General features: G+C 41.4%; 2 protein-coding genes and 4 long non-coding RNA genes across 10 annotated transcripts; 3 read left to right on the top strand and 3 right to left on the bottom strand.

Annotated features, from left to right (window-relative positions):
* Positions 1 to 1,176: 1,176 nt before the first annotated feature.
* LOC135336143 (uncharacterized) lies at positions 1,177 to 2,238 on the top strand. Its single transcript, XR_010394757.1, has 6 exons — positions 1,177 to 1,294; positions 1,377 to 1,430; positions 1,488 to 1,538; positions 1,597 to 1,658; positions 1,893 to 1,997; positions 2,063 to 2,238. It is a non-coding gene; the product is annotated as an uncharacterized LOC135336143 (long non-coding RNA).
* Positions 2,239 to 5,443: 3,205 nt separating this feature from the next.
* LOC135336034 (uncharacterized) lies at positions 5,444 to 13,335 on the top strand. 5 transcript variants are annotated; one of them, XR_010394656.1, is made up of 6 exons: positions 5,455 to 5,776; positions 5,877 to 6,212; positions 6,320 to 6,514; positions 7,210 to 7,249; positions 7,304 to 7,435; positions 7,496 to 8,816. XR_010394656.1 is itself a non-coding variant. In XM_064531802.1 (4 exons), exons 2-4 carry the CDS (start codon positions 5,915 to 5,917, stop codon positions 12,865 to 12,867), a joined length of 981 nt encoding a protein of 326 aa, XP_064387872.1. In that variant the 5' UTR covers positions 5,462 to 5,776; positions 5,877 to 5,914; the 3' UTR covers positions 12,868 to 13,335. The 5 variants fall into 5 exon arrangements, 2 of the variants coding, with proteins under 2 accessions (XP_064387872.1, XP_064387873.1); XR_010394657.1 differs by having other exon boundaries at positions 5,444 to 5,776; positions 5,877 to 5,974; positions 6,320 to 7,249; positions 7,496 to 9,208; XR_010394655.1 differs by having other exon boundaries at positions 5,449 to 5,776; positions 6,320 to 7,249.
* On the bottom strand, positions 8,968 to 10,736 carry LOC135336166 (uncharacterized). Its single transcript, XR_010394784.1, has 2 exons — positions 10,280 to 10,736; positions 8,968 to 10,099 (listed from the first exon to the last, which is right to left on the bottom strand). It is a non-coding gene; the product is annotated as an uncharacterized LOC135336166 (long non-coding RNA).
* LOC135336137 (uncharacterized) lies at positions 10,797 to 11,892 on the bottom strand. Its single transcript, XR_010394751.1, has 3 exons — positions 11,752 to 11,892; positions 11,442 to 11,516; positions 10,797 to 11,396 (listed from the first exon to the last, which is right to left on the bottom strand). It is a non-coding gene; the product is annotated as an uncharacterized LOC135336137 (long non-coding RNA).
* Positions 13,336 to 13,854: 519 nt separating the features above from the next.
* Positions 13,855 to 16,005, top strand: LOC135336104 (uncharacterized). The gene is made up of 6 exons (XR_010394699.1): positions 13,855 to 14,675; positions 14,753 to 14,872; positions 14,955 to 15,118; positions 15,252 to 15,333; positions 15,418 to 15,530; positions 15,670 to 16,005. It is a non-coding gene; the product is annotated as an uncharacterized LOC135336104 (long non-coding RNA).
* A 548-nt stretch (positions 16,006 to 16,553) lies between these two features.
* LOC135336062 (uncharacterized) lies at positions 16,554 to 17,661 on the bottom strand. The gene is made up of 2 exons (XM_064531837.1): positions 17,138 to 17,661; positions 16,554 to 16,946 (listed from the first exon to the last, which is right to left on the bottom strand). The coding sequence occupies exons 1-2, from the start codon at positions 17,439 to 17,441 to the stop codon at positions 16,627 to 16,629; spliced, it is 624 nt and encodes a 207-aa protein (XP_064387907.1). The 5' UTR covers positions 17,442 to 17,661; the 3' UTR covers positions 16,554 to 16,626.
* Positions 17,662 to 24,398: the final 6,737 nt, after the last annotated feature.

The raw sequence follows: 24,398 nt of genomic DNA, 5'->3' as shown, positions 1-24,398 counted from the left end.
TGCGTTCTGGCAAGGAACGTGTTAGGTTTTTGCGATTTTATTGTTGCGAAGTGATCAACGCTCGAACAGTTCGCATGTTTGATGTTCGCAAAACATTCTAGTAATACGGTACAATGCATGCATTCAATTCAAGTGTACACCTTTCACTGCAATAAAACTAGATCTACACTACATGTATAGCTGGATTAAATATACGCCATGAAGAGATACATGTATACTATTTTCACACTAAAAAAGGATCTTGCAGATCGTTAGGGGACACAACCTGCAGCGCTACAGGCTTCATATTTTCTTGATTCTGTTGCACATCTGACACATTTAAATTTCTAATGAATTTATTGAAGACTTCAGTGACACAACTGCATATACCCAATCACAATCCCTCCATTCAAAACGTAACAATGGCCAGAAACAATGAATTAGTTGGTCTTTGTTAGCTACTAACAGATCACATTCAGCAGGAAAGAGAGCTCCATGCACCAGCTTCGATTTATAAACTCTACCGAGAGCTATTATACATGTAAGTGTACTAAAAGTAACAGAATTATGATAACAGTAACGAGCAAGTTAATGGATGGACCCCCATGCATCAATATTCATTGTGTACAAAACAACACGAATTAGGAGTAAACGTCCGGTCCAGTATCTGAACTTGTTCTTATAAGGTTCAGTGTAGGCATCGAAAAGTGGATGCATTTTTTCCAACGCAGTATTTGTGATGAGATATCTTCTAAAGACATTGCAGTAGCGTTGTGAACGGAAAGACACCGTTAGTATGAAATACCGATCAAAAAAAGTAGCACTATAGAGATATAAGATAAGTCTATTGCAATAATCAGCCGATCCGCCATAAACAGAATCGCCACCCTCAACAGCCGTGATGTTGCAGAAGAATAAAGTAATAAGATGAAAGCATGCAACACCTAGACTACTAGCAATTGACAAAACAAACAACGTCTAGAGCTACCACAATAATTAATACATGTACTTATTATGGATTTTTCTGTGAAAAGAACATAATTGTTTGACAGATTGTGATTTGTTTATTACACTTTCAATTTTGTTTTTATGGACAGCTATTCATGGTCACATGTGTAATGGAAGTCCCCTCTAGACCAACAACAATAGGTGTATGGAATGTCTGTGGTGAAAATAATTATTAATTTTCCTAGATATATCCAGCCAGTGAAATAGTTGGCTACTATAATTATATAGCTGCAGGCTACATTGGTCTCTCTGGTGGTGAATGTATTGGGTGGAAAACTGAAAATATGGGACAGAGACAGTCTGCTGAGTAAGTGACGATTGCTGCAATCTATGCTGCAATGCTTTAATGGCAGCAATAAATATAAGCTGTTGCTCTAACAATTATATAGGCAACAGGGTGAGGAGTTAAGGGAGGCTGCTAGCGAGAAAAGTATCGAGTCCAAGTAAGTATAATGATTGTACCAGTGTATATCTACAGTACAAACATTTTTTGCTCTTAGGCAGGCCGAGGAGTTAATGGAGGCCGCTGGAGTGAAAACTACTCAGTCTAAGTAAGTGATGGTAATCATGCATGTATACCTGTACTGTACGCTAAACATTTGCTCTTAGAATTATAGGCAACAGGCTGAGGAGTTAAGGGAAGCTGCTGGAATGAAAGATATGTCTTCTGAGTAAGTATAGATTGTGGCCAGTAAGTACAGTAGGTGGCTTAGGTAGCAAGCAGTTTTGATTCCAGTGGGTATAATAATATAACACTTATATATTGTCCACTACATTCAAATTTATGGCAATCGTAAATTGTCCTTGGCCTCGGGGCTTTGCCCTCGTCCTCGGAGCTGGAGGTTTACTGCCATAAATTTTGATGTAGTGGACAATAATTTGAAATTCCATCATTTATTATACAGAGCCAGTTAATGATGCTGGTGACGCTCCACTCTCTCTGGCCTGTGCCAATGGCCACATGGACATGATCAAATATTTTGTGGAGGATCAGCATTGTAACCCTAAAAGTAAGTATGAAGTATAATTACGATTATTGCTATCACTCTACACATGCATGCATGCACCAATGTAGGGACAGTCAACAAGGCTGGTGACACCCCACTCTCTCTGGCCTACAAAGGTGGACACTGGGAAGTGGTCAAGTATCTCGCCATAACTCATCACTGTGATACAAAAAGTATAGTTTTGATGTTAGTATAATTACGTTCTTATACGCGCCGGCTGTGCAAGCTATAATAATTATTATACCTCTGGAACAAGAGTTGTATTACCATCATGTAAAGGAAATGGGATACACCTGACCCCATGACTGCAATGACAGGATAGTTGCTATCAGGAGCATATGAGGAGATGGAGCATCTGATTCTGTATCGTCCTGTACAAGCATTGCCACAATTATAACAAACCACTGCTAACTTTCCTCATGATATTCACTATTATAAAACGCGTTATCAGCCACACATGTATAGAGTACTTAGCAATTACATGTATAATTACAAGAAAGGAAATGTGGTTAAACGATAGTGAATCCACAATACTATACATAGTAAGATGCTCCATCTCCTTATGTGCCAGAAGTACAAAGTCTATGGCTGCTGCATCCTGAGTAGAGCCTTGCAGCTTCTTTTCATTAGCTCTTGCAGCTACCATGCAATAGCTAGCGTTCTATTACACAGCTAAGTACTATAAGTATAGAGTAGCAACATGCACTCCATGCATGGACAAGTTTTGCTACTACGCACTCTTCTGAAATGGTTGAAATGGTTCCAAATATAATATAAGCAAACCTAGAGAACGAAGCATTATGTTGCAAATTCACGAATTAAACCAAGTAAACGTAAGTCCTATTACTTACACTCCTGTAAGTTTTTATATCTGTATTCTAGTCGAGGAGGCGACCTAGCGTTCAATTGGAGACGGATCGGGTATCCTCTTATTAGCAGTAAAGGATGCTCAGAAAACAGGAGCAGAGTTTCTACTGGCAGAATGCCACAGTGATCCGAATATGACCGACGAAGAAGGCAAAACACCTCTCGATTTGGCCAACAACCCAGATATCATAAAGCTCCTCTTGAGACATGGAGCCAAGGCGGCCAATGTCTACAAGGAATACAGAAAGCACATAGGAACACTTTCTTTTGAGCAACTCCCACACCTTCCTCTGTCGGTGTTCCTCACTGGTAACGGTGGCGTGGGAAAGAGTACTTTGTTGAAGTCCATTCTAAGCTCAAAAGGTTTTCTGGCTAAAGTGCAGAAGGCAGAACCTGTAGATGGTGTCGATGCAAGGACAGTGGGGATCATACCGTACGATGTATACACTAAAGACTTTGGAAGAATCATCTACTTTGATTTCGCTGGCCAGAAAGAGTTTTACACGAGCCACAGTGCCATTCTGGAGAATGCTGTTCAAACCTCGCCACCCATCATTATTCTATGTGCCAAGCTTTTAGAAAGTGAGCAGGCAATTATTGACTCCACAATTCATTGGTTGACCCTCGTCCAAAACCAGTGCTCTAATCTGAAAGACAAAGCACACGTGATTGTAGTTGGTAGCCATGCCGACAAGGTAAAGGAAATGGGAGAAGATCCACAAGCCAACGAGAGAATCTTTGTCCCCATTATCAAGCAATTCCCAAAGTGAGTTCACAGGGTTCATCCCAATGGATTGCCGTTTTGCTGATTCTGTTGATATGACAAAAGCAAGAAAACAAATTCAGAAAAGTTCCGCTATTCTCCGCTCTCCAGAAACCATCAGCCTGGACGAGAGCTTCAAAGACGAACTTGCTTTGCCGTTAGGAAGTGTCTACGAAAGAATTAAGAGCAATCTTAATGAGGATCTGTCACAACGTGCCAAAGATAGTCTTTCTTTCATACCCAGCACCGTCCATCACCTTGTAGAGATCTGTGACCAGCTGCATAAAAGAGGTCTCCTCTTGTTTCTCCGCAACGACAGCTCTCCAGAGAAGTCTTTCTTAGTGATTGACCAAGCAACGCTTCTGTCCAGAGTCACTGGGACCATGTTTGCTCCTGAAAGTTTCCGCCAGCACTGCAAGCTAGCTTCAAGCACTGGAGTGGTACCTTTGTCGAAATTTAAGAAAGCATTCGATGTCTTCGACATAGAGATGCTGATTGCCTACATGTCTCATTTTGAGCTGTGTTTCGAAATCATAGACGAGCAAGTCTTGGATTATATTTCGAAAGAGATTGCTTCTTCCACTGACAGAGATGCTTCTGACACTCGATACCTCTTCTTTCCGGGGTTGATTCGAATTGAAACTCCAGAGCAAGTTTGAAAAAAATCTCAAAGCATCAAGTACTACTTTGGTTGGATACTCCAAACCTCTCATTACACAGAGTTTATTGATCCTTGCTGCCTTCAGGTTCTCATTCTGAGGATAGTGTTCACGTTCCGCCTTGCCCCTGCCACGAGAATACTGCACAATATTCCTTCCCTACAGAGATTCTGCTCTGTGTGGAAGAGTGGAATCTGCTGGTGCAACGATGATGGAATCATCGCACATCTAGAGCTTGCTGAAAATGGCCAATCTCTTTTTCTCAAAATGCACACTGTCGACACAGTTCGGCCTGAAGGTCTGATGCATCGCTCCAGAATTGTGAGCACAATCCGTGAGACTGTTGAAAGTTTTGGCCGTGTGAATGTGATTGAATCAGTGATTGATCCAGATGAAGTTGTCAAGCATCCTCCTCTGAAAAATCCAGCCCTCTGACCTCCCACTGGTCAACATGCAGCAGCTGTCATCTGTCATAGAAGCACAATAAAATCTACACAACAAGTTGGCTTTACCTTCAAGCACCTCTTACAGTTTGAGCCGTACGCTGGCCTCGATCAAACCACCATACAGTGTATCCACAGTGACAAGAATCCCAAGAAAGATGAAAAAATCTCCAAAGCCTTCATTTTTCATTTTGCCAATCAAGTTGCCAACATTGAAGATCTGATTCAAGTTGCTTGCATGTTGTACAGAAGAATCCTGAGCCCTTCCATTGTCAACATTCAGTCAGTCAGTCCCAGACAGGAGGTGGTTCAGGTCCTTGAGACGTGGAGGAGTGAGACTGAGGGAACTTACAGCTGTCTGAGGGAGACTCTCAACAAGTACAGCGCTTTCACTGGGAGAAACCCTCTTGTGAGTGGAATTTAGTAAAGTGCTTTCATCACTGTGCTCCTCGTGCACATACAGGACCTAGCTGGTGTGGCTCATGATGATATTGATCCCTCTGTGTTTAGTATTAGTGGTTATGAGAAAATGGTGCGTTGTCCATAGCTGTATATACAACATCTATTTTAGTGTATTATTTGACCATTTTGGTTTTATATAAGTGCTTCAGAGACTGGCTTCTTTGTGTAATGTATATATACGTACGAGAGTATAGGTTGTTTGGCTTGTATTAATTTTCTACATCTTATGTGATGCCGTGTATATAGGATCCAGGGACCACTAGCCTCCATGAGTTGATGGTCAAGCATGGAGTCACTGACGAACAGTTGGATCGAGAGATTGTACAAGACGACCTTGCTCCAGTAGCTATGCACTTTGATGATGTGGAGCTGCACCTTAACCCACTTAAGTTGACTGACAATGAAAAAGCTGACTTAAAGCGAGAAATGTATGTTAGTAGGAGCAATCAAGTGGCAGTGATCAACTGTTTGTCAATCTGGATGGGTCACGAACCCAGCGGAGCAACCTTCAGAGCACTGATTACGATCTTATTGGATCTGAGGAAGGAAGAGATTGCTACCAAGATCTGTCAGTACTTGAAAGATAACGTATGTTCATGCTGTTTGTATACTGTCTGTTCCTTCCACTAAATATGTATGAATGCATGTATTTTATAAACTCTTTTTGCCTTCATACACCTTTTACTAGTTACTGGACACTGCCAGAGAGAGGATCACTACCCAATCATGCACGATCAGTGCAATGGCACATTAAAGAGCATCCCAAGAATGTGCTTGCTAAAGTTGGTGAGGATGCCAAATTCCGAGTTTATTGTGGTGTCTTCTCCTGGGCAGGTCTTGTACAACTGGTGCTTTAATAATCAAAGTATATCAGCTGATAACGCCGACTACAGAGGAGCAAAAACAAATGAATTGATCATTTTGAAGTCCTTGTCCAAGCACTGTGGTAGCTACAAGCGTATTGTCACTGACAAATCTCGTTCGGATATGCACATACCTTTAAAATCGGCTGAACTTGAAATTGGTAAATTTTTTGTGCATGTAGATCTGATTATAATAATATATAATAATATAGTATTGCTACGAGTGTCGTTTGATGGTAAATTATTAGAATGTTCATTGAATGCACAGATGGAACCAAAATTGAAGCTGAGGAGTCCAATCTCCTTGGAATAATTTTACAGAAGGTGATGCCATTGTTTTTGAATATAAAGGATCTACTCAGTGGAACAAGTAATCTAACTTATAAAGAGCTACAAATAGTCCTTGGTCGGACCACACAGACATTGTATTTATCAACCAATCTGGAACAAAAGTTGCGAGCACGTAAGCAGTAAATTCATTCATCGTGCATGCATTCTACGATGTGCATGTACTTTAAGTTGTACTGTTTACATCCACTTTACAGACTGCGGCATGCGCATGAAAAGCCTCTCGCAGAGTTGTATTTAAGTATGATTTTAGAAGAAAGGATAGGATGGTAGGGATGCGTACATCTATAAATTAGTCTGCGAGCCGCGTCTAATTACATAGTTAGAATCGGTCTCTCCAGAACTGCTAGAGCAGCAAGATACTTGGCCTTACCCCTAAATGTCGTTGTTGGTTTTTTCCACTCTCATAGCTTTAGCTACAGTGTAGCTATAATTATAGATCTAGCTAGTATGTGTAGTCACCACTAAGACTACTGGTACTAGCCTCGATCCCAGGCCGAGTTTTCGCTTTTATAACAGTTAGGTGAACAACTATCACAAAGAACTCTGTGTCATAGGTCTATTTGTCAGAGATATATATAGGCTTAGCTAGAGTTCGAGTGTGAGCTGTCTTGTGCGAAGGAAGAAGGAGCATAACTCTTGTGAAAGAACAGACCTAGGTTCTCAAGTTTCTGCTATCACATGTATCATGTCAGTTGGCTACCTTTGATTGACTACACAATTTAATACAAGCGCTTGATTAGACCATTGATTGCCAGATACACTTGGTAGAGTCTGGCCATTGATCTCTTGCATGTATACTATGCTCAGGGGTGTCCACAAGTGGCTGGGCCTGGGATGTATTGTCAAGGTGAGCGATATAAATCAATAATACCCTTTCATCATTGGAAAATTTACACTATAGCCTATAGCCCAATCCTTGGTATCTGGATCAAGATATGACATTACGGCACTGCACTGGTGTTGTGTTAGCCTCCTTCACCGGCCTTCAAGGAAGCGGCCTGGGATCGAGGCTAGTTTTGTGTGGACCATCACTGTGAGTTACAAAATGTATAGTGGAAATGATGAATTTAAGTTCATACTAATTTGTATACAGGAGCAAAATGGAACCTTTCCCCTCCAACCCCCGTCGTACTCCTCCTAGCTGATGGGTGCGAACTCATTGAAAGAGGATGCCCCAGTGCCACTCGTGTCCTTCCCAAGGGGCCGATCTTATAGAACTACCTGCACTAAAACTACTGACGTGGAATGGCTCTTCTTTCAACACTTCTGATTACTATCCTGACCAGTAATGTCAGGATTCTACTGTTTCTTGATGCACTGTGAACACACAATCTTTGTTATGCCACCTGAAGGCTTATCCAACGCAGTATTTATTAAGTCTTTCTGGAAGCTCTTGTTTGAGATCTTCGCTTCTAAACATCTGCATTTATTATGGACGCAGTACTGCTGTGCAGATAACAGTATTAATTTCTAGTGTCATTATATCACTGTATTTTTAGCCAACTGTGATGAACTGAAGATTTTACAGCATTCCTGTTGATACTTACCAGTTTCCGGTCACGCCCAGATGCGAAGCAACAACTATACATTCCCTTATTCCTCCGACCCTGTACCTACTGTCGCACTAATATACCACGTTCTTCACAGCCATTTTGTAGGATGTATGGTAGGGCATAAGGTATACTAGGATGGGGTAGGACGGGCCATCCTATACCTTGTCGTATATCTTGCCACAACCACTTATCGGACCCCATCCTACCACAAACTTCTTTATCCTACACTGGATTGTTCAGCCATCCTACTTTATTGTACCCTGTCATGCACGTCCTATATACACTTGATTGTTCATCCATACCGTAGTGCTAGAAATAATAATATGCGAGCATAAATTATGCTACAAGATAGTACCAAATTTCCATATATACAGTAGAACCTCGATTATCCGGACACCTTGGTTCCAGAAGCAGGCCGGATAAGTGAATACGCCGGATAATCGAATAGATAAACCACGCCTTGATCCACCCACTTTATTGATAAAAAACAGTGCCACATGGTTGTCTGCGCATGCGCAAAAGATAAGCAGGCATGTCTCCATGGTAACAGCTGCAACGCGCATGCGCGTTTGAGGGACACCCCCATTTTCTGATCTGATAACAAGAAAACTGCCAAGCCGGATAATCGAGGTTCCGGATAATGGAGGGCCGGATAATCGAGGTTCTACTGTACACTCTACACATGCGAAGATAGACTGATCTGTTCGCAAAATTTAAAAACTAATCAAGCAAGACAATCAATTTACTCAGAAATCAAACGTGGTTTTGACATAAGTAAACAGTGCAGTCATGTACCTAATTGCAGATGAGGTCGACTACGTGAGTGTCATGTTCTTTTTGTATCTTTTCTCCAGGTTTAACATCACAGTGCCAGTTGTACAGGTGTGATATATTTATTTCTGGAGGATAAGTTGCGGTGCCCTCCGTATCGGCCCAATCAAAATCCACTATACGAACTGTCTTGTCGTCCATGACCATGATGTTTTGCTCTCGTAGATCGCCATGTACATAGTTAGATTCGTGCATTTTTTTGACAGCTGTCTTCAATGATTGTTTTGCCTTATCGCTGAAACTCGCAGAAGAACTTTTTAGCTTCTCCATCACCACTGCATACCACCCACCAGGTAGTAGACGACAAGTGAAGAGTTTAGGTGCGAAATTAAAAGAAGCGAGATGCTTGTGGACAGCTTCGCCATATTGACCACGAACAAATTTCACAACAACCTCAACCCCATAGTAGCCAACAACCAGTTTATCTCTGCCAATTTCCGACCGTACTTAAGGTGGCCATCGTCTGTCCAGTATGGCCCTCTTGTGTTTGCGAGTCTCTCTTCATCTGGTTTGTTATAATACTCAATTAATCCATGCGATATTTATCTATCATAGACAAAAGTCGAGCCAGCTTCAAGACACCATTATGTGGGTCACGTGGCACAAAAAGCAGAGAAGCTGGGGAACCCAATGGATCTACACAAACACACCTTTCACCATTCCAAACAGCACCAAACACTTGGAAGTAATGGCAGCCAACAACAGAAACTAACAGCATTGGGGAGCGATCAAGCCTTCCACGCTTCATGCAAATAAAATACGGATGGTTTTGGGTAACGGGACATGTAGTCACACCAGAGAATTCATTTTTAAATTCCCAGTCGGCAATAGGTGTACTTTGTACTACGATTGCACCATCAGACCTGAAACAATTTCCAGTTAAGGGCTGCATAGTGAACATCCGACCTAACTCTTCTACTATGCTTTGGAATTTTTTCACGCGACTCACCTCATCAAGAAATACTTTGCTCATTTCTTGCATTAAAGTAGATGCTACTTTACAGTATTTCGACTCAATAACCTCACTCTTAAAGCCAAAAGCTTCCACTTGCAGGCCTACGTGTAGCTCAGAAGAAAAACGATGGCACTTCACGACTTTGTTATCGCTGCATGATTTTGCGTAGTCGCTTGGAGAAAGGAGATTTGCTTCGATGCAAGTGCGTTTGCTTCCAAGGTCCCTGAGTATTTCATCCACAGCGATCTCTATCTTTGAGAAGTGCTCTTGGAAGTAGTCTTTAAAAGATTCTATCGTGTAGTTATGGTGCTGTATGAAACCACGGAGTGCTAAGGGGGGAGTATCTTCCTCAATCATCCTGAAAAAAGAAAGAACCGGAGTTTGAAACCACTACTATTCTGTCAAGGAACACAGTAATTAGGTAGGGCCACTAATAATCTGTCAAAGGAGGTTATTAGGTTGTACAAGGGTAGGCTAAAATAATTTATAATTATGATCGAAGTAGAATAGACGTCTACTAATAGAAAAAGGAGTCTACATTTGTTTGAGTCTTTCAGGGATGTTAGTAGTCTTCTTAAAAACATCTTCCCATGTGACATCGTGAATATTTGTTTCCGAAGGACGGGTGTTCCTCTTGGCACAAATTTTCAACTTAATTTGTGAACCGCGTGGCTGGAAACTAACGCATGCGCACTATCACCTGCAATAGGTACTGTGCCGATTAAAATACGGTCTCATAGGCGTGGTCCATACACGCCCACGTATCAATGATTTATCCAACACATAGGAAAAGGAAGCACAGTAGGTCACTAGCCTCTCGAGGTGCTCCCTACACAAACATATAAATTATAAGTAAAGGGTATAGGGTAACTAACTGGTTGTGTTCAGGTAACGTTCAAGAGTAACTTTAAACATGTTATAGGAGTAGCCTCGATCCCAGGCCGAGTTTTCGCTTTTATAACGGTTAGGCGAACAACTAGGCCTGGTACTAGTTGGGCGTGGCCCAACCGTCTCCCTGACGTGAGGTCGGGTTGCAAGCCTATCTGGGATTTGTTCTGCAGCATTATGTAACACTGCCATGAATATTCTTCTTCTCAAGTGGGTGTTAACCGACATGATGACGTGGGTAAACCACAGCATACTGCATGCGGTTTTGCAACTAGATGCAAACGGAAGTGTAACCAAGCACGTGAAAAATGCTGCAATCTGATAGGGCGCCACTATAGTGGCGCTAGAACAAATCCCAGATAGGCTTGCAACCCGACCTCCCGTCAGGAGACGGTCGAGCCACGCCCAACTAGCCTGGTACTAGTTATCTGTGCATGCGTCAAATTTTCATTGTATATGTGGTCGGCAAAAATATTCAATAATCGAAATTTGTACACAGAAAATGCACAGAGTGAGTACACAAAATATACACATAGAGAGCTGCCAGTTGTGCTGCAGCACAATTACAGTGACCCAGGGCAACTTCAGGATGATTGAATGCCTTTAAATTACGTTTCAAAAAGACTTAGCAGGCTGCTGGACTTCTCTGATTCTAGGCCCCAACTCATAACTCAGTTAAATTTTGCTTGAGAAAACGTAGATTCTCTTGATGCCTCTGAGCTACCCAGCAACGCTCGAACGAGCAGGTCATACTCCAGTCCTGTGGTCTATAGGACAATATTAAAAGAAACCAAAGACGGTTAAACCCTTACCTCAAACTGTCCAGTCTAGTCCGTTAGTATAGCCAAGAGGACCACTTTGGGATAGCTGGATATTAGCCATTGCTCCTCTACAGAGAAGTAGACATTCTAAATACATGTAGACATAATTATACATATAAAAATTCTCGTATTAAACAGGTTATAGTGTCATTGTCGACGAGCTGATGATGGCAGCATAAGTTCAAGTTCTCTAGCTCACACTCTTCACTTGATCCACCATATTAATAAACTATAGTCTACCTAGATCTTGCCAAACATGAACAAGGCTTGATAGCATAGGGCCCACACACAAATATATGACCTTAACAAGCTTGACAAAGCTTTATACCTCTTCCCTTGTTGTTCAGTCTTCAGAATAATGTTTTCTAAGCTTCAGAGAAGAGAGAAGCTTCAGCTAAGAGCCATTCCAATCAATTCCAATAATGATAAAACGGGAACTGACTTCTAGTACACGATAGTACACAAATATAAATGTCACGAAAGTGAACGAGAATATCCATTTGTCAGAATCTAACGAATAACTGACGCATGCGCAAACAACTAGTACCAGGCCTAGTTGTTTGCCTAACCGTTATAAAAGCAAAAACTCGGCCTGGGATGGAGGCTATTATAGTGGTACCTATACAGTCGTGTAGCATGTGTAGCTTCTATTCTACCGTGGAATAGTAGATCAGTTTTTAGGTATTTAACCAACAGTAGAGCCACAACCAATTCCACATTCCTGATGCGTGACTTTCCTGAGCGAGACATACATGCATACATATACAGCAGTTTATTAGTTGCTTTGCACTTAGTATCATGCACCAATTCACAATGCGCATGCATGTTACAGTACAGCTACAGGTCCTTATTATTGTGACTCTAGATCTGCAACCTTGAATAATTATGTGTACACAAATGAACAAATACAAATTAAAACCAATTTTCAGGGATAAAGGAGGATAAAATCTATGAGGAAGCAATAAAAAACGATGACCAAATCGAACTGTTCTATCTCAAAATACTTGCTCTTGGACCAGGACAAATAGGAAAGTCAACTTTTATTCGTAGATTGCTTGGCATAATGAAATGGGATATCGATGAAGATCCCAAAAATGGACCAACTGGAAGCACTGGCCTTTCTGAATATAGAGAAGTATTCTTAGGCTACAATCACGAATCAGTAGCTCTGTCAACTGCACAAAGCTGGCATCTACTTGGTGAATCAAACATCGGTAGAGAATTGAGAGCACTCATGTCTCTTTTAAATGCTCAGACTGAAACCAGAAATATGAGTCAAGCAGCTGCTGCAGAAGAAACAAAAGTGAATCCTTTTCAACGAAGCGATTATGTACATCCGAGGGATCCATCTGATATTGATGTGATTACAACACTAGTGAAAGAAAATGTGAAGAAAAAGTTGTTGCTACAAACTTAAATTCTAACACTTGTCCATCTTCTGAACCCGACACTGTCTACTTTCCTAAAGCTCAGAATAATATATCTCTAAGTAAAAGCGAAATTGATGAAGCTTATGACGATTTTGAGGAGCTACGTTCAAAGCAGTGTTCATTAAGCGATTCTTCCAATGAAGATCTAACATCACTAAATCTACATGCTATAATCAATATTACTGACGTTGGCGGTCAGCCCGCTTTCTTAGAATTACTACCATCCTTGATAATTGGACCGGCAATGTACCTTGTATTCATGAAACTGTTATGGGAATTGGATACTGCAAAGGAGACAAAGTACAGACACCAAAACGATATGGAAGCATTAATCTGTGAAAATTACACCTATACACCAGAAGAAGTTATTTTCACTGCTCTGTCAAGTATTACATGCTTTGGTCACTCTGACGAGGAGGTAGAGAAGTATGTAACCTCTGACCAGGATTGTTCTAGTGAGGTAGATAAGAAAGTCAACTCACTTGCATTGATTATGGGAAGCTATGTGGATGACATCAAAACTGGTGGTGAGGCAGCTACAAAGAAAGTAGAAAACACTAATAAGCAACTTCATTCAAAGCCGGAAACAACCCCTTTTTATAAGGACGGCCTAATCAACTACTCTAATCTAATTAAAAAAGAAGTTCTCTTTCAAATTAATAATAAGTCTGGAGGCAAACCTGAAATTGATGATTACAGAAAACTCATTAAAAAACTTATTGAAAGAAAATTTCGACAATATAAAATCCCTGCACGGTGGTTAATGTTTAGTATTTGCTTGAAAATTCTTGCTCAGAAAAAGAAAAGGAGTGTCATAGAATTTGCGGACTGTGTTGATGTCGGTGAAAAATTCAAAATGAATGCGGAGACAGTGAAAGTTGCTCTAAGATTCCTTCACAAGTACATCGGGTTAGTAATGTACTTTCAGAAAGATAAAAAGCTCAAACTTTCGAAGGATATTGTCATCTGTTAACCTCAAGCAGTTTTCACTTCTATTAGTGAACTTATTTTTAATATTTATGATCCAACTAAATTTCAAGTAGAAGCACCTGTGTTCGATCGGTTTACGCAAAAGGGTTTCTTTTCTCCCAAAGATCACACCATTGAAGCCATTGCTGCTCAAAAAAATCATTTACCCATTGAAGACCGAATACCGTTGTTGGAGCATCTAAACATAGCTGTTCCCATGGTTGTTGATTCGATCGATGGGTACTTTCTTCCAGCAGTTCTTCAAACAGCCACTAGTGAGGTGTTGAATAAGCCTCTCGATGGAGCAAATCCTGATCAAGATCCAGAGCCCCTTTGTGTCCGTTTTAAAACTGGTTTTGTGCCAATGGGATTTGTTTCCGCTCTAGTTGCTAACCTACTAAATAGTTACAGAGATTCACTTGAATTACTTGGGAAACAGCAACATAAAGTGGTGTACAAAAACAAAATCACGTTTCGATTTCAAGGGCGTTTTGATATTGTGTTGCTTTCCTGGGCCAAGTACTGTGAGTATCGAGTAGCACGAGTCCCAGGACCAGGCCATGAACAGTTTTGCTGCTCATTAATCAAAGACATGCTAGAGAAATCAATCAAAGACGTCATCGACAGAATGAGACAGAGTTCTCTATTCCAGCAGTCACAGGGCTATGATTTTGCTTTCAAATGCCCTCAAAGCAATTGCAAGAAGAGAATAGGTTACGAATCATTGGTGGTGGTACTTAATCCCAAAGACCTTAAAAGCCTAAACTGTGAGAGCTGCAAAATCGCTGTACATGCAACCCCTCAAATGAGTACCTGGTTCCTGAAAGTGGGTTTTATAATATTATGTATTTAGATTGAAGCTTCTATTCTAGTGTGTTCATGGTGTGATTAAATTGTATCCAGTTTCAAGATGAAGAAACTAGTCAAGAATCTGAAGTAGTTTCAGCTATAAAAGAATTGTGCCCAGCTGCAAAATGGTATAGTCTAGCTATTCAACTCGGTTTTTGCTACAAAAAAAGAAAGGTATGTATTCACAACTGACAATAATTATATAGGTATATATATTATAATTGAGACTCGTGAGCTTATTGATTTTTTGTCGTAGTCAATAAAAGAAGACCACCAGCTTAGTGGAGTGGAAAATTACCTTTCAGCAATGCTAAGTGATTGTCTCTCCCATATCTCCGATACCCCTACCCCTACTATGAAGCACTTGAGTCTCCCACAGTCGGGTGCCAGGATATTATCGACCAAATCAGGAACAATCAAGTTGGCTACTAAACTAACATACTTCTGTAATTATGGTAGCACAAAAAGGATTAAATATATCGTATCAGTACATATATATTATGTCGAGTGATTGAAAGGACAATACATTGCTCAAAACTCTATTCAATTTCAGAAAATAGCTGATGCTCCAATTCCTGATGACTTTGTAGAAACATGTGATCTCTCCACTAAAAGATCAGAATCTTGCTGTATAGGTAAACCAACAAAGACATTCTCTGCTGTCACATATACATTTTATAAGCAATATAAACTGTAGTTTAAGCTTCTTTATATATCAGGTCCTCTCTGCATTGACAAGCACTTGAAGGTTGTAAGAGAAGATACCTGGGAGGTACGTGCCAGCTGGAAGAGTGTGGGGCTGCAGCTCGGAATTGCCTCGACCAAACTAGACGTGAGTGTCCCCAGTAAAACTTGTTCCCAAAACACTAATACCATGCAAATGCCAATTAGGTATTAATGTACTGATATATGTTACCGTGTTCAGCATGTACACTATCTAATTAAGTGACCTATGCTTTCAATTCTGATAGGTCATTAAGGCTGACTGTAGGGACTGTGAGCCCTGTTTCACTGCCATGCTGGAACACTGGTTGGCCGAAAGGTCTGCTGACACCCCTTACACAACCTGGTCAGCCCTCACTACAGCACTAAGGTCTCCTGCAGTTGCTAACCTTGACGTTGCTGAGCAAATTGATACAAAGCACGTACATTAATTAACCTCTTTGCACTGAAAACAGCTAAACACATGCAAGTCATGCAACTAGTTATAGTTTAGCTATAGCTCACCAGTTTTTTTAGCTATATATGCATAATTTCACTTTCTGTAGTCAATATTTTGGTTTAGTTATAATTATTAACCTAGATATTGTATAACTGTTTTAGCAATTTTTACTTCCCCATGCATTTATAAGTGTGCGAATAGTAAAGCAGAGTTTACGGTATACGCATAACATTCAATTAAGACTGGTACTAGTGTTCTAGTAGCGACACATCTCATGATCTGTTCTCATTATTAAACAGACCAAATTGGTAGCATAAAAATCCATTAAAGTGCTGGTGTTGTGTTGAACTAAATCTGTTCCAATAGTTGAGTGTTTGGTCTTGTCCGCTCCGGCCGCCAAGGAATCTTTTTGTTGGCCGTGAGTTCGGACTTAAAGCCTTACCTAGTCTATAGTTAGGTACATGTACTATAGTGCTCTGAGCTGCTGTCCTCGAGAACAAGTGTTCGAAAATAGCATAATATTATGTTCGCTTGAGTTTTAATAACATAGACACACAGCGTTCAGTTCTCCACGAGGTCTCTCCACAAAAACCAAGCATAGGTGGCATTACGTCACAAAAATCAAACATAAGGTAAATACATCTACTTATACATTTACTTAACATAAGGTAAATACCTCTACTTAACAATACAAAACGATCAACACACCCAATGTTCCAGTCTCATACACTACTATATAAGAAAATGGGAGGGAGCTACTTTAACATTAAACACACATGTTCTCTCTGAACATACCGTATGCATAGATATCTTCACTGAATGCACTATCCACCACATGCTCGTTGTAACGTCCCTCAATTACCAAGTCGTTGGGTTCTTGTATCTCGTATATCGGACCGGCCTGTCTGTTTCCGGCGTACAGACAAGGACCATCCTCGAAATCCCAGGTGAAGTAGCCGGTGAAGGATCGTTCCTCTCCGGAGATGGGGCTGCTCAGATTGATGACGTAACGATTGGGGGCGGGATTACCGTTCCTGTCCACACCAGTGAAGGGGGTGACACTAACCTCACGGTTCCAGTGTTGACCTGTAGGGTGTCCATGGGAGGAGGTTAATAGTATAGTCGTAGCATGTATTATAGGACATGAGGGAATTCGAAGTTACGTACAGTACACGTAGTTTTAGTAAATAAGGCATATAGGCTGCTTCGTCCAAGAGAGATCAACATTAAATAAATAATTAGCATAATTATTATCACACAAGTATAATTATAATTACCGATTAGACCGTGGGAGTCTCTGTGCTCAAAGTTAAGACCTCTTAAAACAAAAAACTTGATCGCATTGGCAGTTACGCGTCCTCCTGGTGCCGTAGGATCATCCATAGTACGAGACTCACAGAACACCCACGTCACAAGAGTCATCAACTCACCACAGTTAGGCACAGAGATACGAACTCGATTGGAGTAGCGACGTACGGAAATATTAGCACTCATGTATCGGCCAGTCGAATCGAGAGCGACACCATTCACAGAAGCACTACCACCCGTCAACATCGACCAGAATATTCCTACACTGACCATTATTGCCCACGGCACGCATACCGATTTGATTGACGACGTTTAGAGAGCTAGATACAGCTGCATAGTGTGCGTTGACGCTAATGCATTCATCTGTAACCAGGTTGAAGTATTTATCTGCAACTCCGTGGATCTCGTAGCGGAGAGATATTTGATCTGTTAGTAGAACTTCCAACTGTTTTTGTGACACTCTGATAGGGACGATCATGAAAGGTTGCCCAATAGCAGGACACACAACGAACCAAGCAATGCTCACACCAGCCATGGCTCACACTGACCGTCAACTCCTCAGTCACTCAGTACTAACACACTCTAAGAGACTTATCTTTTATAGCCTAACTGATATTGTGACACAAACAACTTTAGCAATTCTTGAGAAATGGAATCAATTAGTGGTCACCTAATATATAATTATAGGTGACCACTGCTTCCACTTCTCAAGAATTGCTGTGTATACTGCATTTTTTCCAGGAACTTTAATATCTGTGGCCCACTAATCTAGTGATTATTATTTTTGTTGTTATGTACAAAACACTGCCATGCATACAAGGGGTTGGTAGATTATGCTCCATGGGCATAATTTTGAGCATAATCATTATAATTATAGGCACATTATTTTGGTGAGAATTATGCTGGCATAATAGGCACCTTTATCATTTATGAGAATAATAGGCAGGTTTTGGAAATTAATACAGGTCAGTACGAATGATTAGGCCTGATGGAAGTACTGGTGGATAATTATTCCACGGCAATTAAATTTGCTTGTGCATCTGATCAAAAGTTTAACATACTCCCCTCCCTCACATACACACTATGCAGACAATTATGGAATCGTGATCATGAGGCTAGAGTCACCACTTCACTGGTGTGGACAGAATGAGCAATCCGTCCTTAGCGTTACGTCATCAACCTGAGCGACAGCCCCATTTTCGGAGAGGTTACCTGCATGGGAGTTCGAAGATGGTCCTTGTCTGTACGCTGGAAACAGACAAGCCGGTGCGATAAACGAGGATACAAGAACCTAGATAACGACCTGGTAATTGATCAGGTACTGTACAGCAGTATACATGGTGCGAAATGCATTCAGTGAATGTGGCTACCAATTTGGTCTGTTTTACGCTTAAGCTGTCGAAACGTTTCTATAGATGATGTATAATCTAAAGGTTGAAAGCTTAGTACTTTTGTAATTAAACATGTAGAAGCAATTGATGATGACTGCATGGTTGTGTATGCATTGCAGTGTTTTGATGAATTACACTAAGCATAATAACTATTTCCTGCCACAATAAATCCATAGTTTCATAAGGTTGTATATATAGCCACAGCTAAAGCTCCAGGAAAAGTATATGCAGTGCATGGAACTTCCGAAGCAGAAAACTGATGATAATTGAAGTAAATAATTACAACGAGATCAATTATATAGCTATGAGGGAGGTCACTTTCATGAGTCTGTCCGAGTCTCTGCCACCATTTGTACTGCCTACATTAATTATACTGTCTATAGATCCAAGTACATAGTTATAACCAAAACCCATTTAATTATGATATCGTACTTGCATGCATGTCTGAACAAAATAATTACAAAACAAATGACACTATAATTATACAGTCAGGTTAATTCTGGAACCGTGAGGCTATAGAGTCATGCACCCCCTTCACTGGTGTGGACAGAATGGGCAATCCGTCCCCTATAGCGTTATGTTATCAACTTGAGTGGCAGCCTCATTTACGGAGAGTAAAGATGCTTCACCGGCTTGTACTATGACCTCACCTGGTAGTTCGAAGATGCATGGCCTTGTCAGTGTCTGTACGCCGGAAACAAGCAGACTGGTTCGAAAAGAGTGTATAATATATTAAAAAATCGTACATTGCATTGGAGAGTGCATTCAGAGAAGGTAGCTACTAATTTGGTCTGTTTGATGAGGACAGATGTGTCGCTACTATGACAACACCAGAATTGAACGTTATGCAGCCTTGTATGTAAGGATTGCATTCTTTTAGTCAAGTTATAACAGCTACAAACTACCTTTCAAATCGCCTATTATTCCCACATTATTCCTCTAAAGCACAACGTAGGCCCTGCATGTCGTTGCACAACCAACATCAATATAAACAATGGTGGCCACACATGACTCTGTCTATTAACACTATAATGTAGAATGCCAAGGAACTTCTCAAAATTGCTGTGTGTATATACTGCATTATTTTTCCTGGAACTTTAGTATCTGTTGCTATAGGCTATACCACTTAATGATTTGAAGTTGCAGGAAATAACTATGCTTCATCAAACCATAGTCATCAATAAAGCAGTTTACCATGCAGCTTGTAATTTATATATATCATCTAGAAACTTTCTGCTGCATGCATAATAATCAATTAATGTGCTGGTGTTGTCATAGTATATAGCGACATGCACATCTGTCCTCATCAAACAGACCAAATTGGTAGCTACCTTCTCATGCATGTATTCAATACGATTCCTCAATTACCGGATCCAGGAGCAGATGAGGGGATGGAGCGTCTGTTGTTATATAGGTCTATGCTAGTTTAGTTGACTATTCAACAACAAGAGATAATAATAGACAGTCGCACACAAGAGACAAAAATCAGGAGTAAGAACATGTGCTAAAGTAAAACGAACACAATGGTTAAATAGACTACAGAATATTCTAGAATGTTCTACAGAGTATTCTAGAATGTTCCATTACGTAATAATTACATAACAACACTCCCACTTAATTTTACGATTGTTATTCCTGAGACATGCCCATTTCGTCGCGAAGTGACTTGAAACGAATTCGGTTCAATGGCTTAGTGAGCAAGTCAGCTACCATTTTTTCTGTCGGACAATACGTCAATGAAATGATCCCTTCCTTTACAGCTTCACGTACATAGTGAAATTTGATGTCAATATGCTTCGTCCTAGCATGTGACACAGGATTCTTGCTAATAGCGATTGCTGCTTGATTGTCTTCCATCAATACAGTCGGCACCTTTTGGCACACTCCTAAGTCTGTGAGCAATCTTCTCATCCACACGGCCTCTTGAGTGGCAACACTAAGAGCGACATACTCAGATTCCGCGGTGGATAGAGCTACCATCGTTTGTTTCTTGCTCATCCATGAAACTGCCCCTCCGGCTATCAAGAACAGGTTTCCACTTGTAGAATGACGATTGTCTTGGTCTCCAGCCCAATCGGCATCGGAATAGCCCATTAGTACATCGGCCTTCGATTTCTCATACTTCAGTGTTAGATCGGCTGTTCCCTTTAGATACCTCAATATTCTCTTGGCGGCCGTCAGGTGTGCTTCACTCGGGTTCGAGTTAAACTTGGACACTGCTCCCACTGCTTGAGCTGTATCTGGACGTGTACAGACTTCCTACAAGTGACTGATACTCAACTGGTTTGCTGGTTTCGTCGTCCCTTTTGAGAATTACGTTTACATCAGCTGGTGTCAAAGCTGCATTAGCTTGAGTCAGTCCAAATTTCTCCAGCATTGCCTGTATGTACTGCTTCTGATGCATTTGTATACACTTCCCATCTTCATCGTGGTCTATGGAAATAGTAGTGGAGCTTTCCTAAATCCTTCATCTTAAAACGTCCCTCCAAACTTTGCTTCACCTCCTTCATCTTTTCAGGTGTCTTGGTTAAGATGATTAAATCGTCCACATACACAGCAACGATTGTTAGGTCACCCTCTTCAGTTTGGACAAACACACAAGGATCAGCACTGCTTTGAACAAATCCTGCTTGCTCCATGTATTCCGTAAACACAGCGTTCCAACATCGTGGAGATTGTTTCAGTCCATAGAGTGACTTGTTTAACTTGCAGACTAGTTTTTCTTTGCCTTTCTCGACATAGTGGGACGGTTGCTCCATGTATATCTCTTCTTCTAGTGTGCCGTTTAAGAAGGCTGTTACAACATCCATTTGGTGGACAAGCATGTCCTTCTGTACAGCCAGTGCTAGTAACACTCGAATTGATGTGAAACGCACTACTGGTGCAAATGTTTCATCATAATCTACACCAAATTTTTGTGTGTAACCTTTGGCTACTAGGTGAGCTTTGAGTCGCTCCACTTCACCGTCCTTTCCTCGTTTGGCCTTAAAGACCCACTTGCTTCCAATAGTTTTTCGACCACTTGGTAGTTCTACAGTCTTGTTTTCAATCAGGGATTGATATTCGGAATCAGCAGCTGCTTTCCAGCCCTCAGAGTCATCACCTGATAATGCTTCTTCTACTGAGGCTGGGTTGTTTTCAAGGATTGCAGCATTAATGTACTCATCCTGACCATACCTCACTGGTTGAGCCCGTTGTCGACTAGGGTATCGATGAGTTTCTTCAGCTTCGGGTTCAGGAGTTTCTTCAGCTTCGGGTTCAGCTTCAGATTCAGCTTCAGATTCAGCTTCAGTTTCAGCTTCACTAGTACAGGGTACTGTTTCCGTTCGTACTGAAGTTAGGGTCTGTAAATCAGTTAGTGAATCAGTCTCTTGAAAAACAGTCTCGTTGAAAACGACATCTCTTCGAATGACGACTTTAGATGTTGTTTCGTCCATTAGTCGGTATCCGTTGGATTGAGAGCAGTATCCTATACAAACCGTCGTTTTTCAGCCTTCTTTGCAAGTTTGTTTCTTTGCGAATCTGGTATGTGTGCGTACGCTGTACAACCAAAAACTCGTATGTGGCTCAATTTCGGTTTCTGTGCGTACCACCTCTCATATGGTGTGATTTTGATCTTGAAGGCTCGACTAGGCATCCTATCTCTGAGGTACGCAGCTGTAGCAACTGCCTCTGCCCAAAAGCGATCCGATAATTTTGCTTGAGCAATCATACATAGAGCAGCTTCCATGAGTGTGCGGTTCATTCTCTCTGCCAGTTGTGGTGAGTAGGGAGTTGTTAATTCGTGTCGAATCCCTTGGCTCTTCAAGTAGGCTTCAAATTCCTTGGAAACATATTCACCTCTGTTGTCCGATCGTAGTGTGCCGATATTTAGACCACATTCATTTGTTGTGAGTGCTTCGTATTCCTTGAACTTATCTAGCACTTCAGATTTGTGTCGCATGAAGTAAACTTTGCAACACCTTGAGAAGTCATCAATGAACGTGACAAAGTACTTTTTTCCTCCAAATGACTCCGTTGGCATGGGACCACACACATCACTGTGTATGCGTTCCAACTTTCTTGTTGAGCGAATTTCTCCCATTGGTTTAAATGGCTTCCTCTGCATCTTTCCTTGGACGCAACTCTCACAGAAAGAGATATCTGGGGACTTCGAGACTCTTACTCCCTTCACAATGTCTTGAGAGGCGAAATCGTATATCTGCTGCTGGTTCACATGACCTAGCCTTTGGTGCCAGAGATCGGCACTCTCTTCCTGCTGATTGCGGGCTGCAACTGACGCGTACTCAGGGGTTGTTGTCTTGCAATCCAGTTGATATAGTTTCCCTACGAGACCAAGCAAACGTCCCCTTGTGTTTCTGATCCCGCATTTCGACTTTCCAAACTTAAGAAAATTTCCGGCTGCTCTTACTGAAAACAAGTTGCAGGCAAGTTTGGGGACATAGAGTACTTGATACATTACACACCTTTTAGGATCACTCACTTTAAATTGCATGGACAGGTCAACTTTTCCAACACCGATAGCGTCCACAGTTCGACCATCTCCGAGGCTCACACTCTCAGGTTTCGAGAATTCCTCATAGTCAGTGAGCAGCTCCTTTGCGTTGGTCATGTGACTTGATGCCCCTGAGTCTATCAGCCATCTCTTACTGGTTACAGATGTCTGGGACGTACTCTTGGATGTTGTAAATGCACCAGTTTCCTCCGTGTCTGATTCTGACTCAGCTGATTTTGCTTTATGTCTCGGTCGGTTTGGACAGTCTCTTCGGATGTGTCCCTCTTCACCACAGAGTTATTCTGCCACGCTGAAACTTTCGTTTATGTCCTCCCAGTAGAGCTGACGTATCTTGGTTTGATCCGCGCTCTCCATTTAGTTTGCTCTCTTCATGAACAAGGCTCTGCTGTACATAGCTTAGAGACACATTCTCTCGAGCTTCCAAGGCTGTCACCAGTGACGAATAACTCTGAGGTAAGCTTCCCAACAGCGTCACCACCTGGTCTTCTTCATCGACAGGAGCTCCAATCGAGGCCAGTCTATCTGTCAGTTCCTTCATCTGCTTTAAATGACCTTCAACTGACGTGTTCTCTCCTATTTCCATTGGAAAATATTGTTTCTTTACGAGTAACTTATTGGCCAGTGTATCACGCTCAAAGTGATCACGCAGAGTATCCCAGGCATCTTTTGCTCCATCACATGAAGTAATCAAATAGAGCCGGGATGTAGCAATTGTCATGACAATGGACGAGAATGCCCTTTGTGCTCTTCTTTCAAATTCAGCTGTCTGGGCTGGAGTACGAGTATAGCCGCCTCTTCTCCGATAGTTTCTGAGCCATCCACGTGACCCCAAAGTCCTTTAAGCCAGCAACATGTGTTTCATTTGGAATTTCCACGTAGACCAATTCGAGCCTTCCAGCTTATCAATCGACCACTTGTCGTCCGTCGTTCCTTGAGCCATACTCGAATAACAAGATTCTACTCAGCCAGTCACACTCCAGTTCTGTTTTCCAACTCTCAATCAATATACTAGCTTGTCAGTACAGGTAGGTGTCTGGGCCCATGCATAACCTGTTGTTAGGCCACTCCAAGTGACACTCTGGTTTCTGGTCCTGAAGTTTTTCTAATTGCATGCGGGCTATGGGGGGTGATCAGTGCCAAAACCTCCAGCTCTTTTTATTTAGTACTAAAATCATTTGCATATAAGTTCTACATACAAATGACGCGCTCTCTCTTATTTGCATGGTGAAGTTCTACATACAAATGACGCGCTCTCTCTTATTTGCATGGTGAAGTTCTCATCTGCATGGTGAAGTTCTACATACAAATGATACTCTCATTTAC

This window comes from Halichondria panicea, chromosome 5 (assembly GCF_963675165.1).
Source record: "Halichondria panicea chromosome 5, odHalPani1.1, whole genome shotgun sequence".
Classification (NCBI taxonomy): domain Eukaryota; kingdom Metazoa; phylum Porifera; class Demospongiae; order Suberitida; family Halichondriidae; genus Halichondria; species Halichondria panicea.
The sequence above is the reverse complement of the archived record's forward strand: the minus strand, read 5'-3'. Positions and strand labels throughout refer to the sequence as shown.

Excerpts from the sequence above, each read along its gene's own strand:
- LOC135336034 (XM_064531802.1), top strand. The coding sequence starts at position 5,915 with ATGCACGATCAGTGCAATGGCACATTAAAGAGCATCCCAAGAATGTGC. Across the intron at positions 6,213-6,319 it reads ATCGGCTGAACTTGAAATTG|ATGGAACCAAAATTGAAGCT; the intron begins GTAAATTTTTTG and ends TTGAATGCACAG. Across the intron at positions 6,515-12,379 it reads GGAACAAAAGTTGCGAGCAC|GGATAAAGGAGGATAAAATC; the intron begins GTAAGCAGTAAA and ends ACCAATTTTCAG.
- LOC135336062 (XM_064531837.1), bottom strand. The coding sequence starts at position 17,441 with ATGGTCAGTGTAGGAATATTCTGGTCGATGTTGACGGGTGGTAGTGCT. Across the intron at positions 16,947-17,137 it reads AGACTCCCACGGTCTAATCG|GTCAACACTGGAACCGTGAG; the intron begins GTAATTATAATT and ends GACACCCTACAG.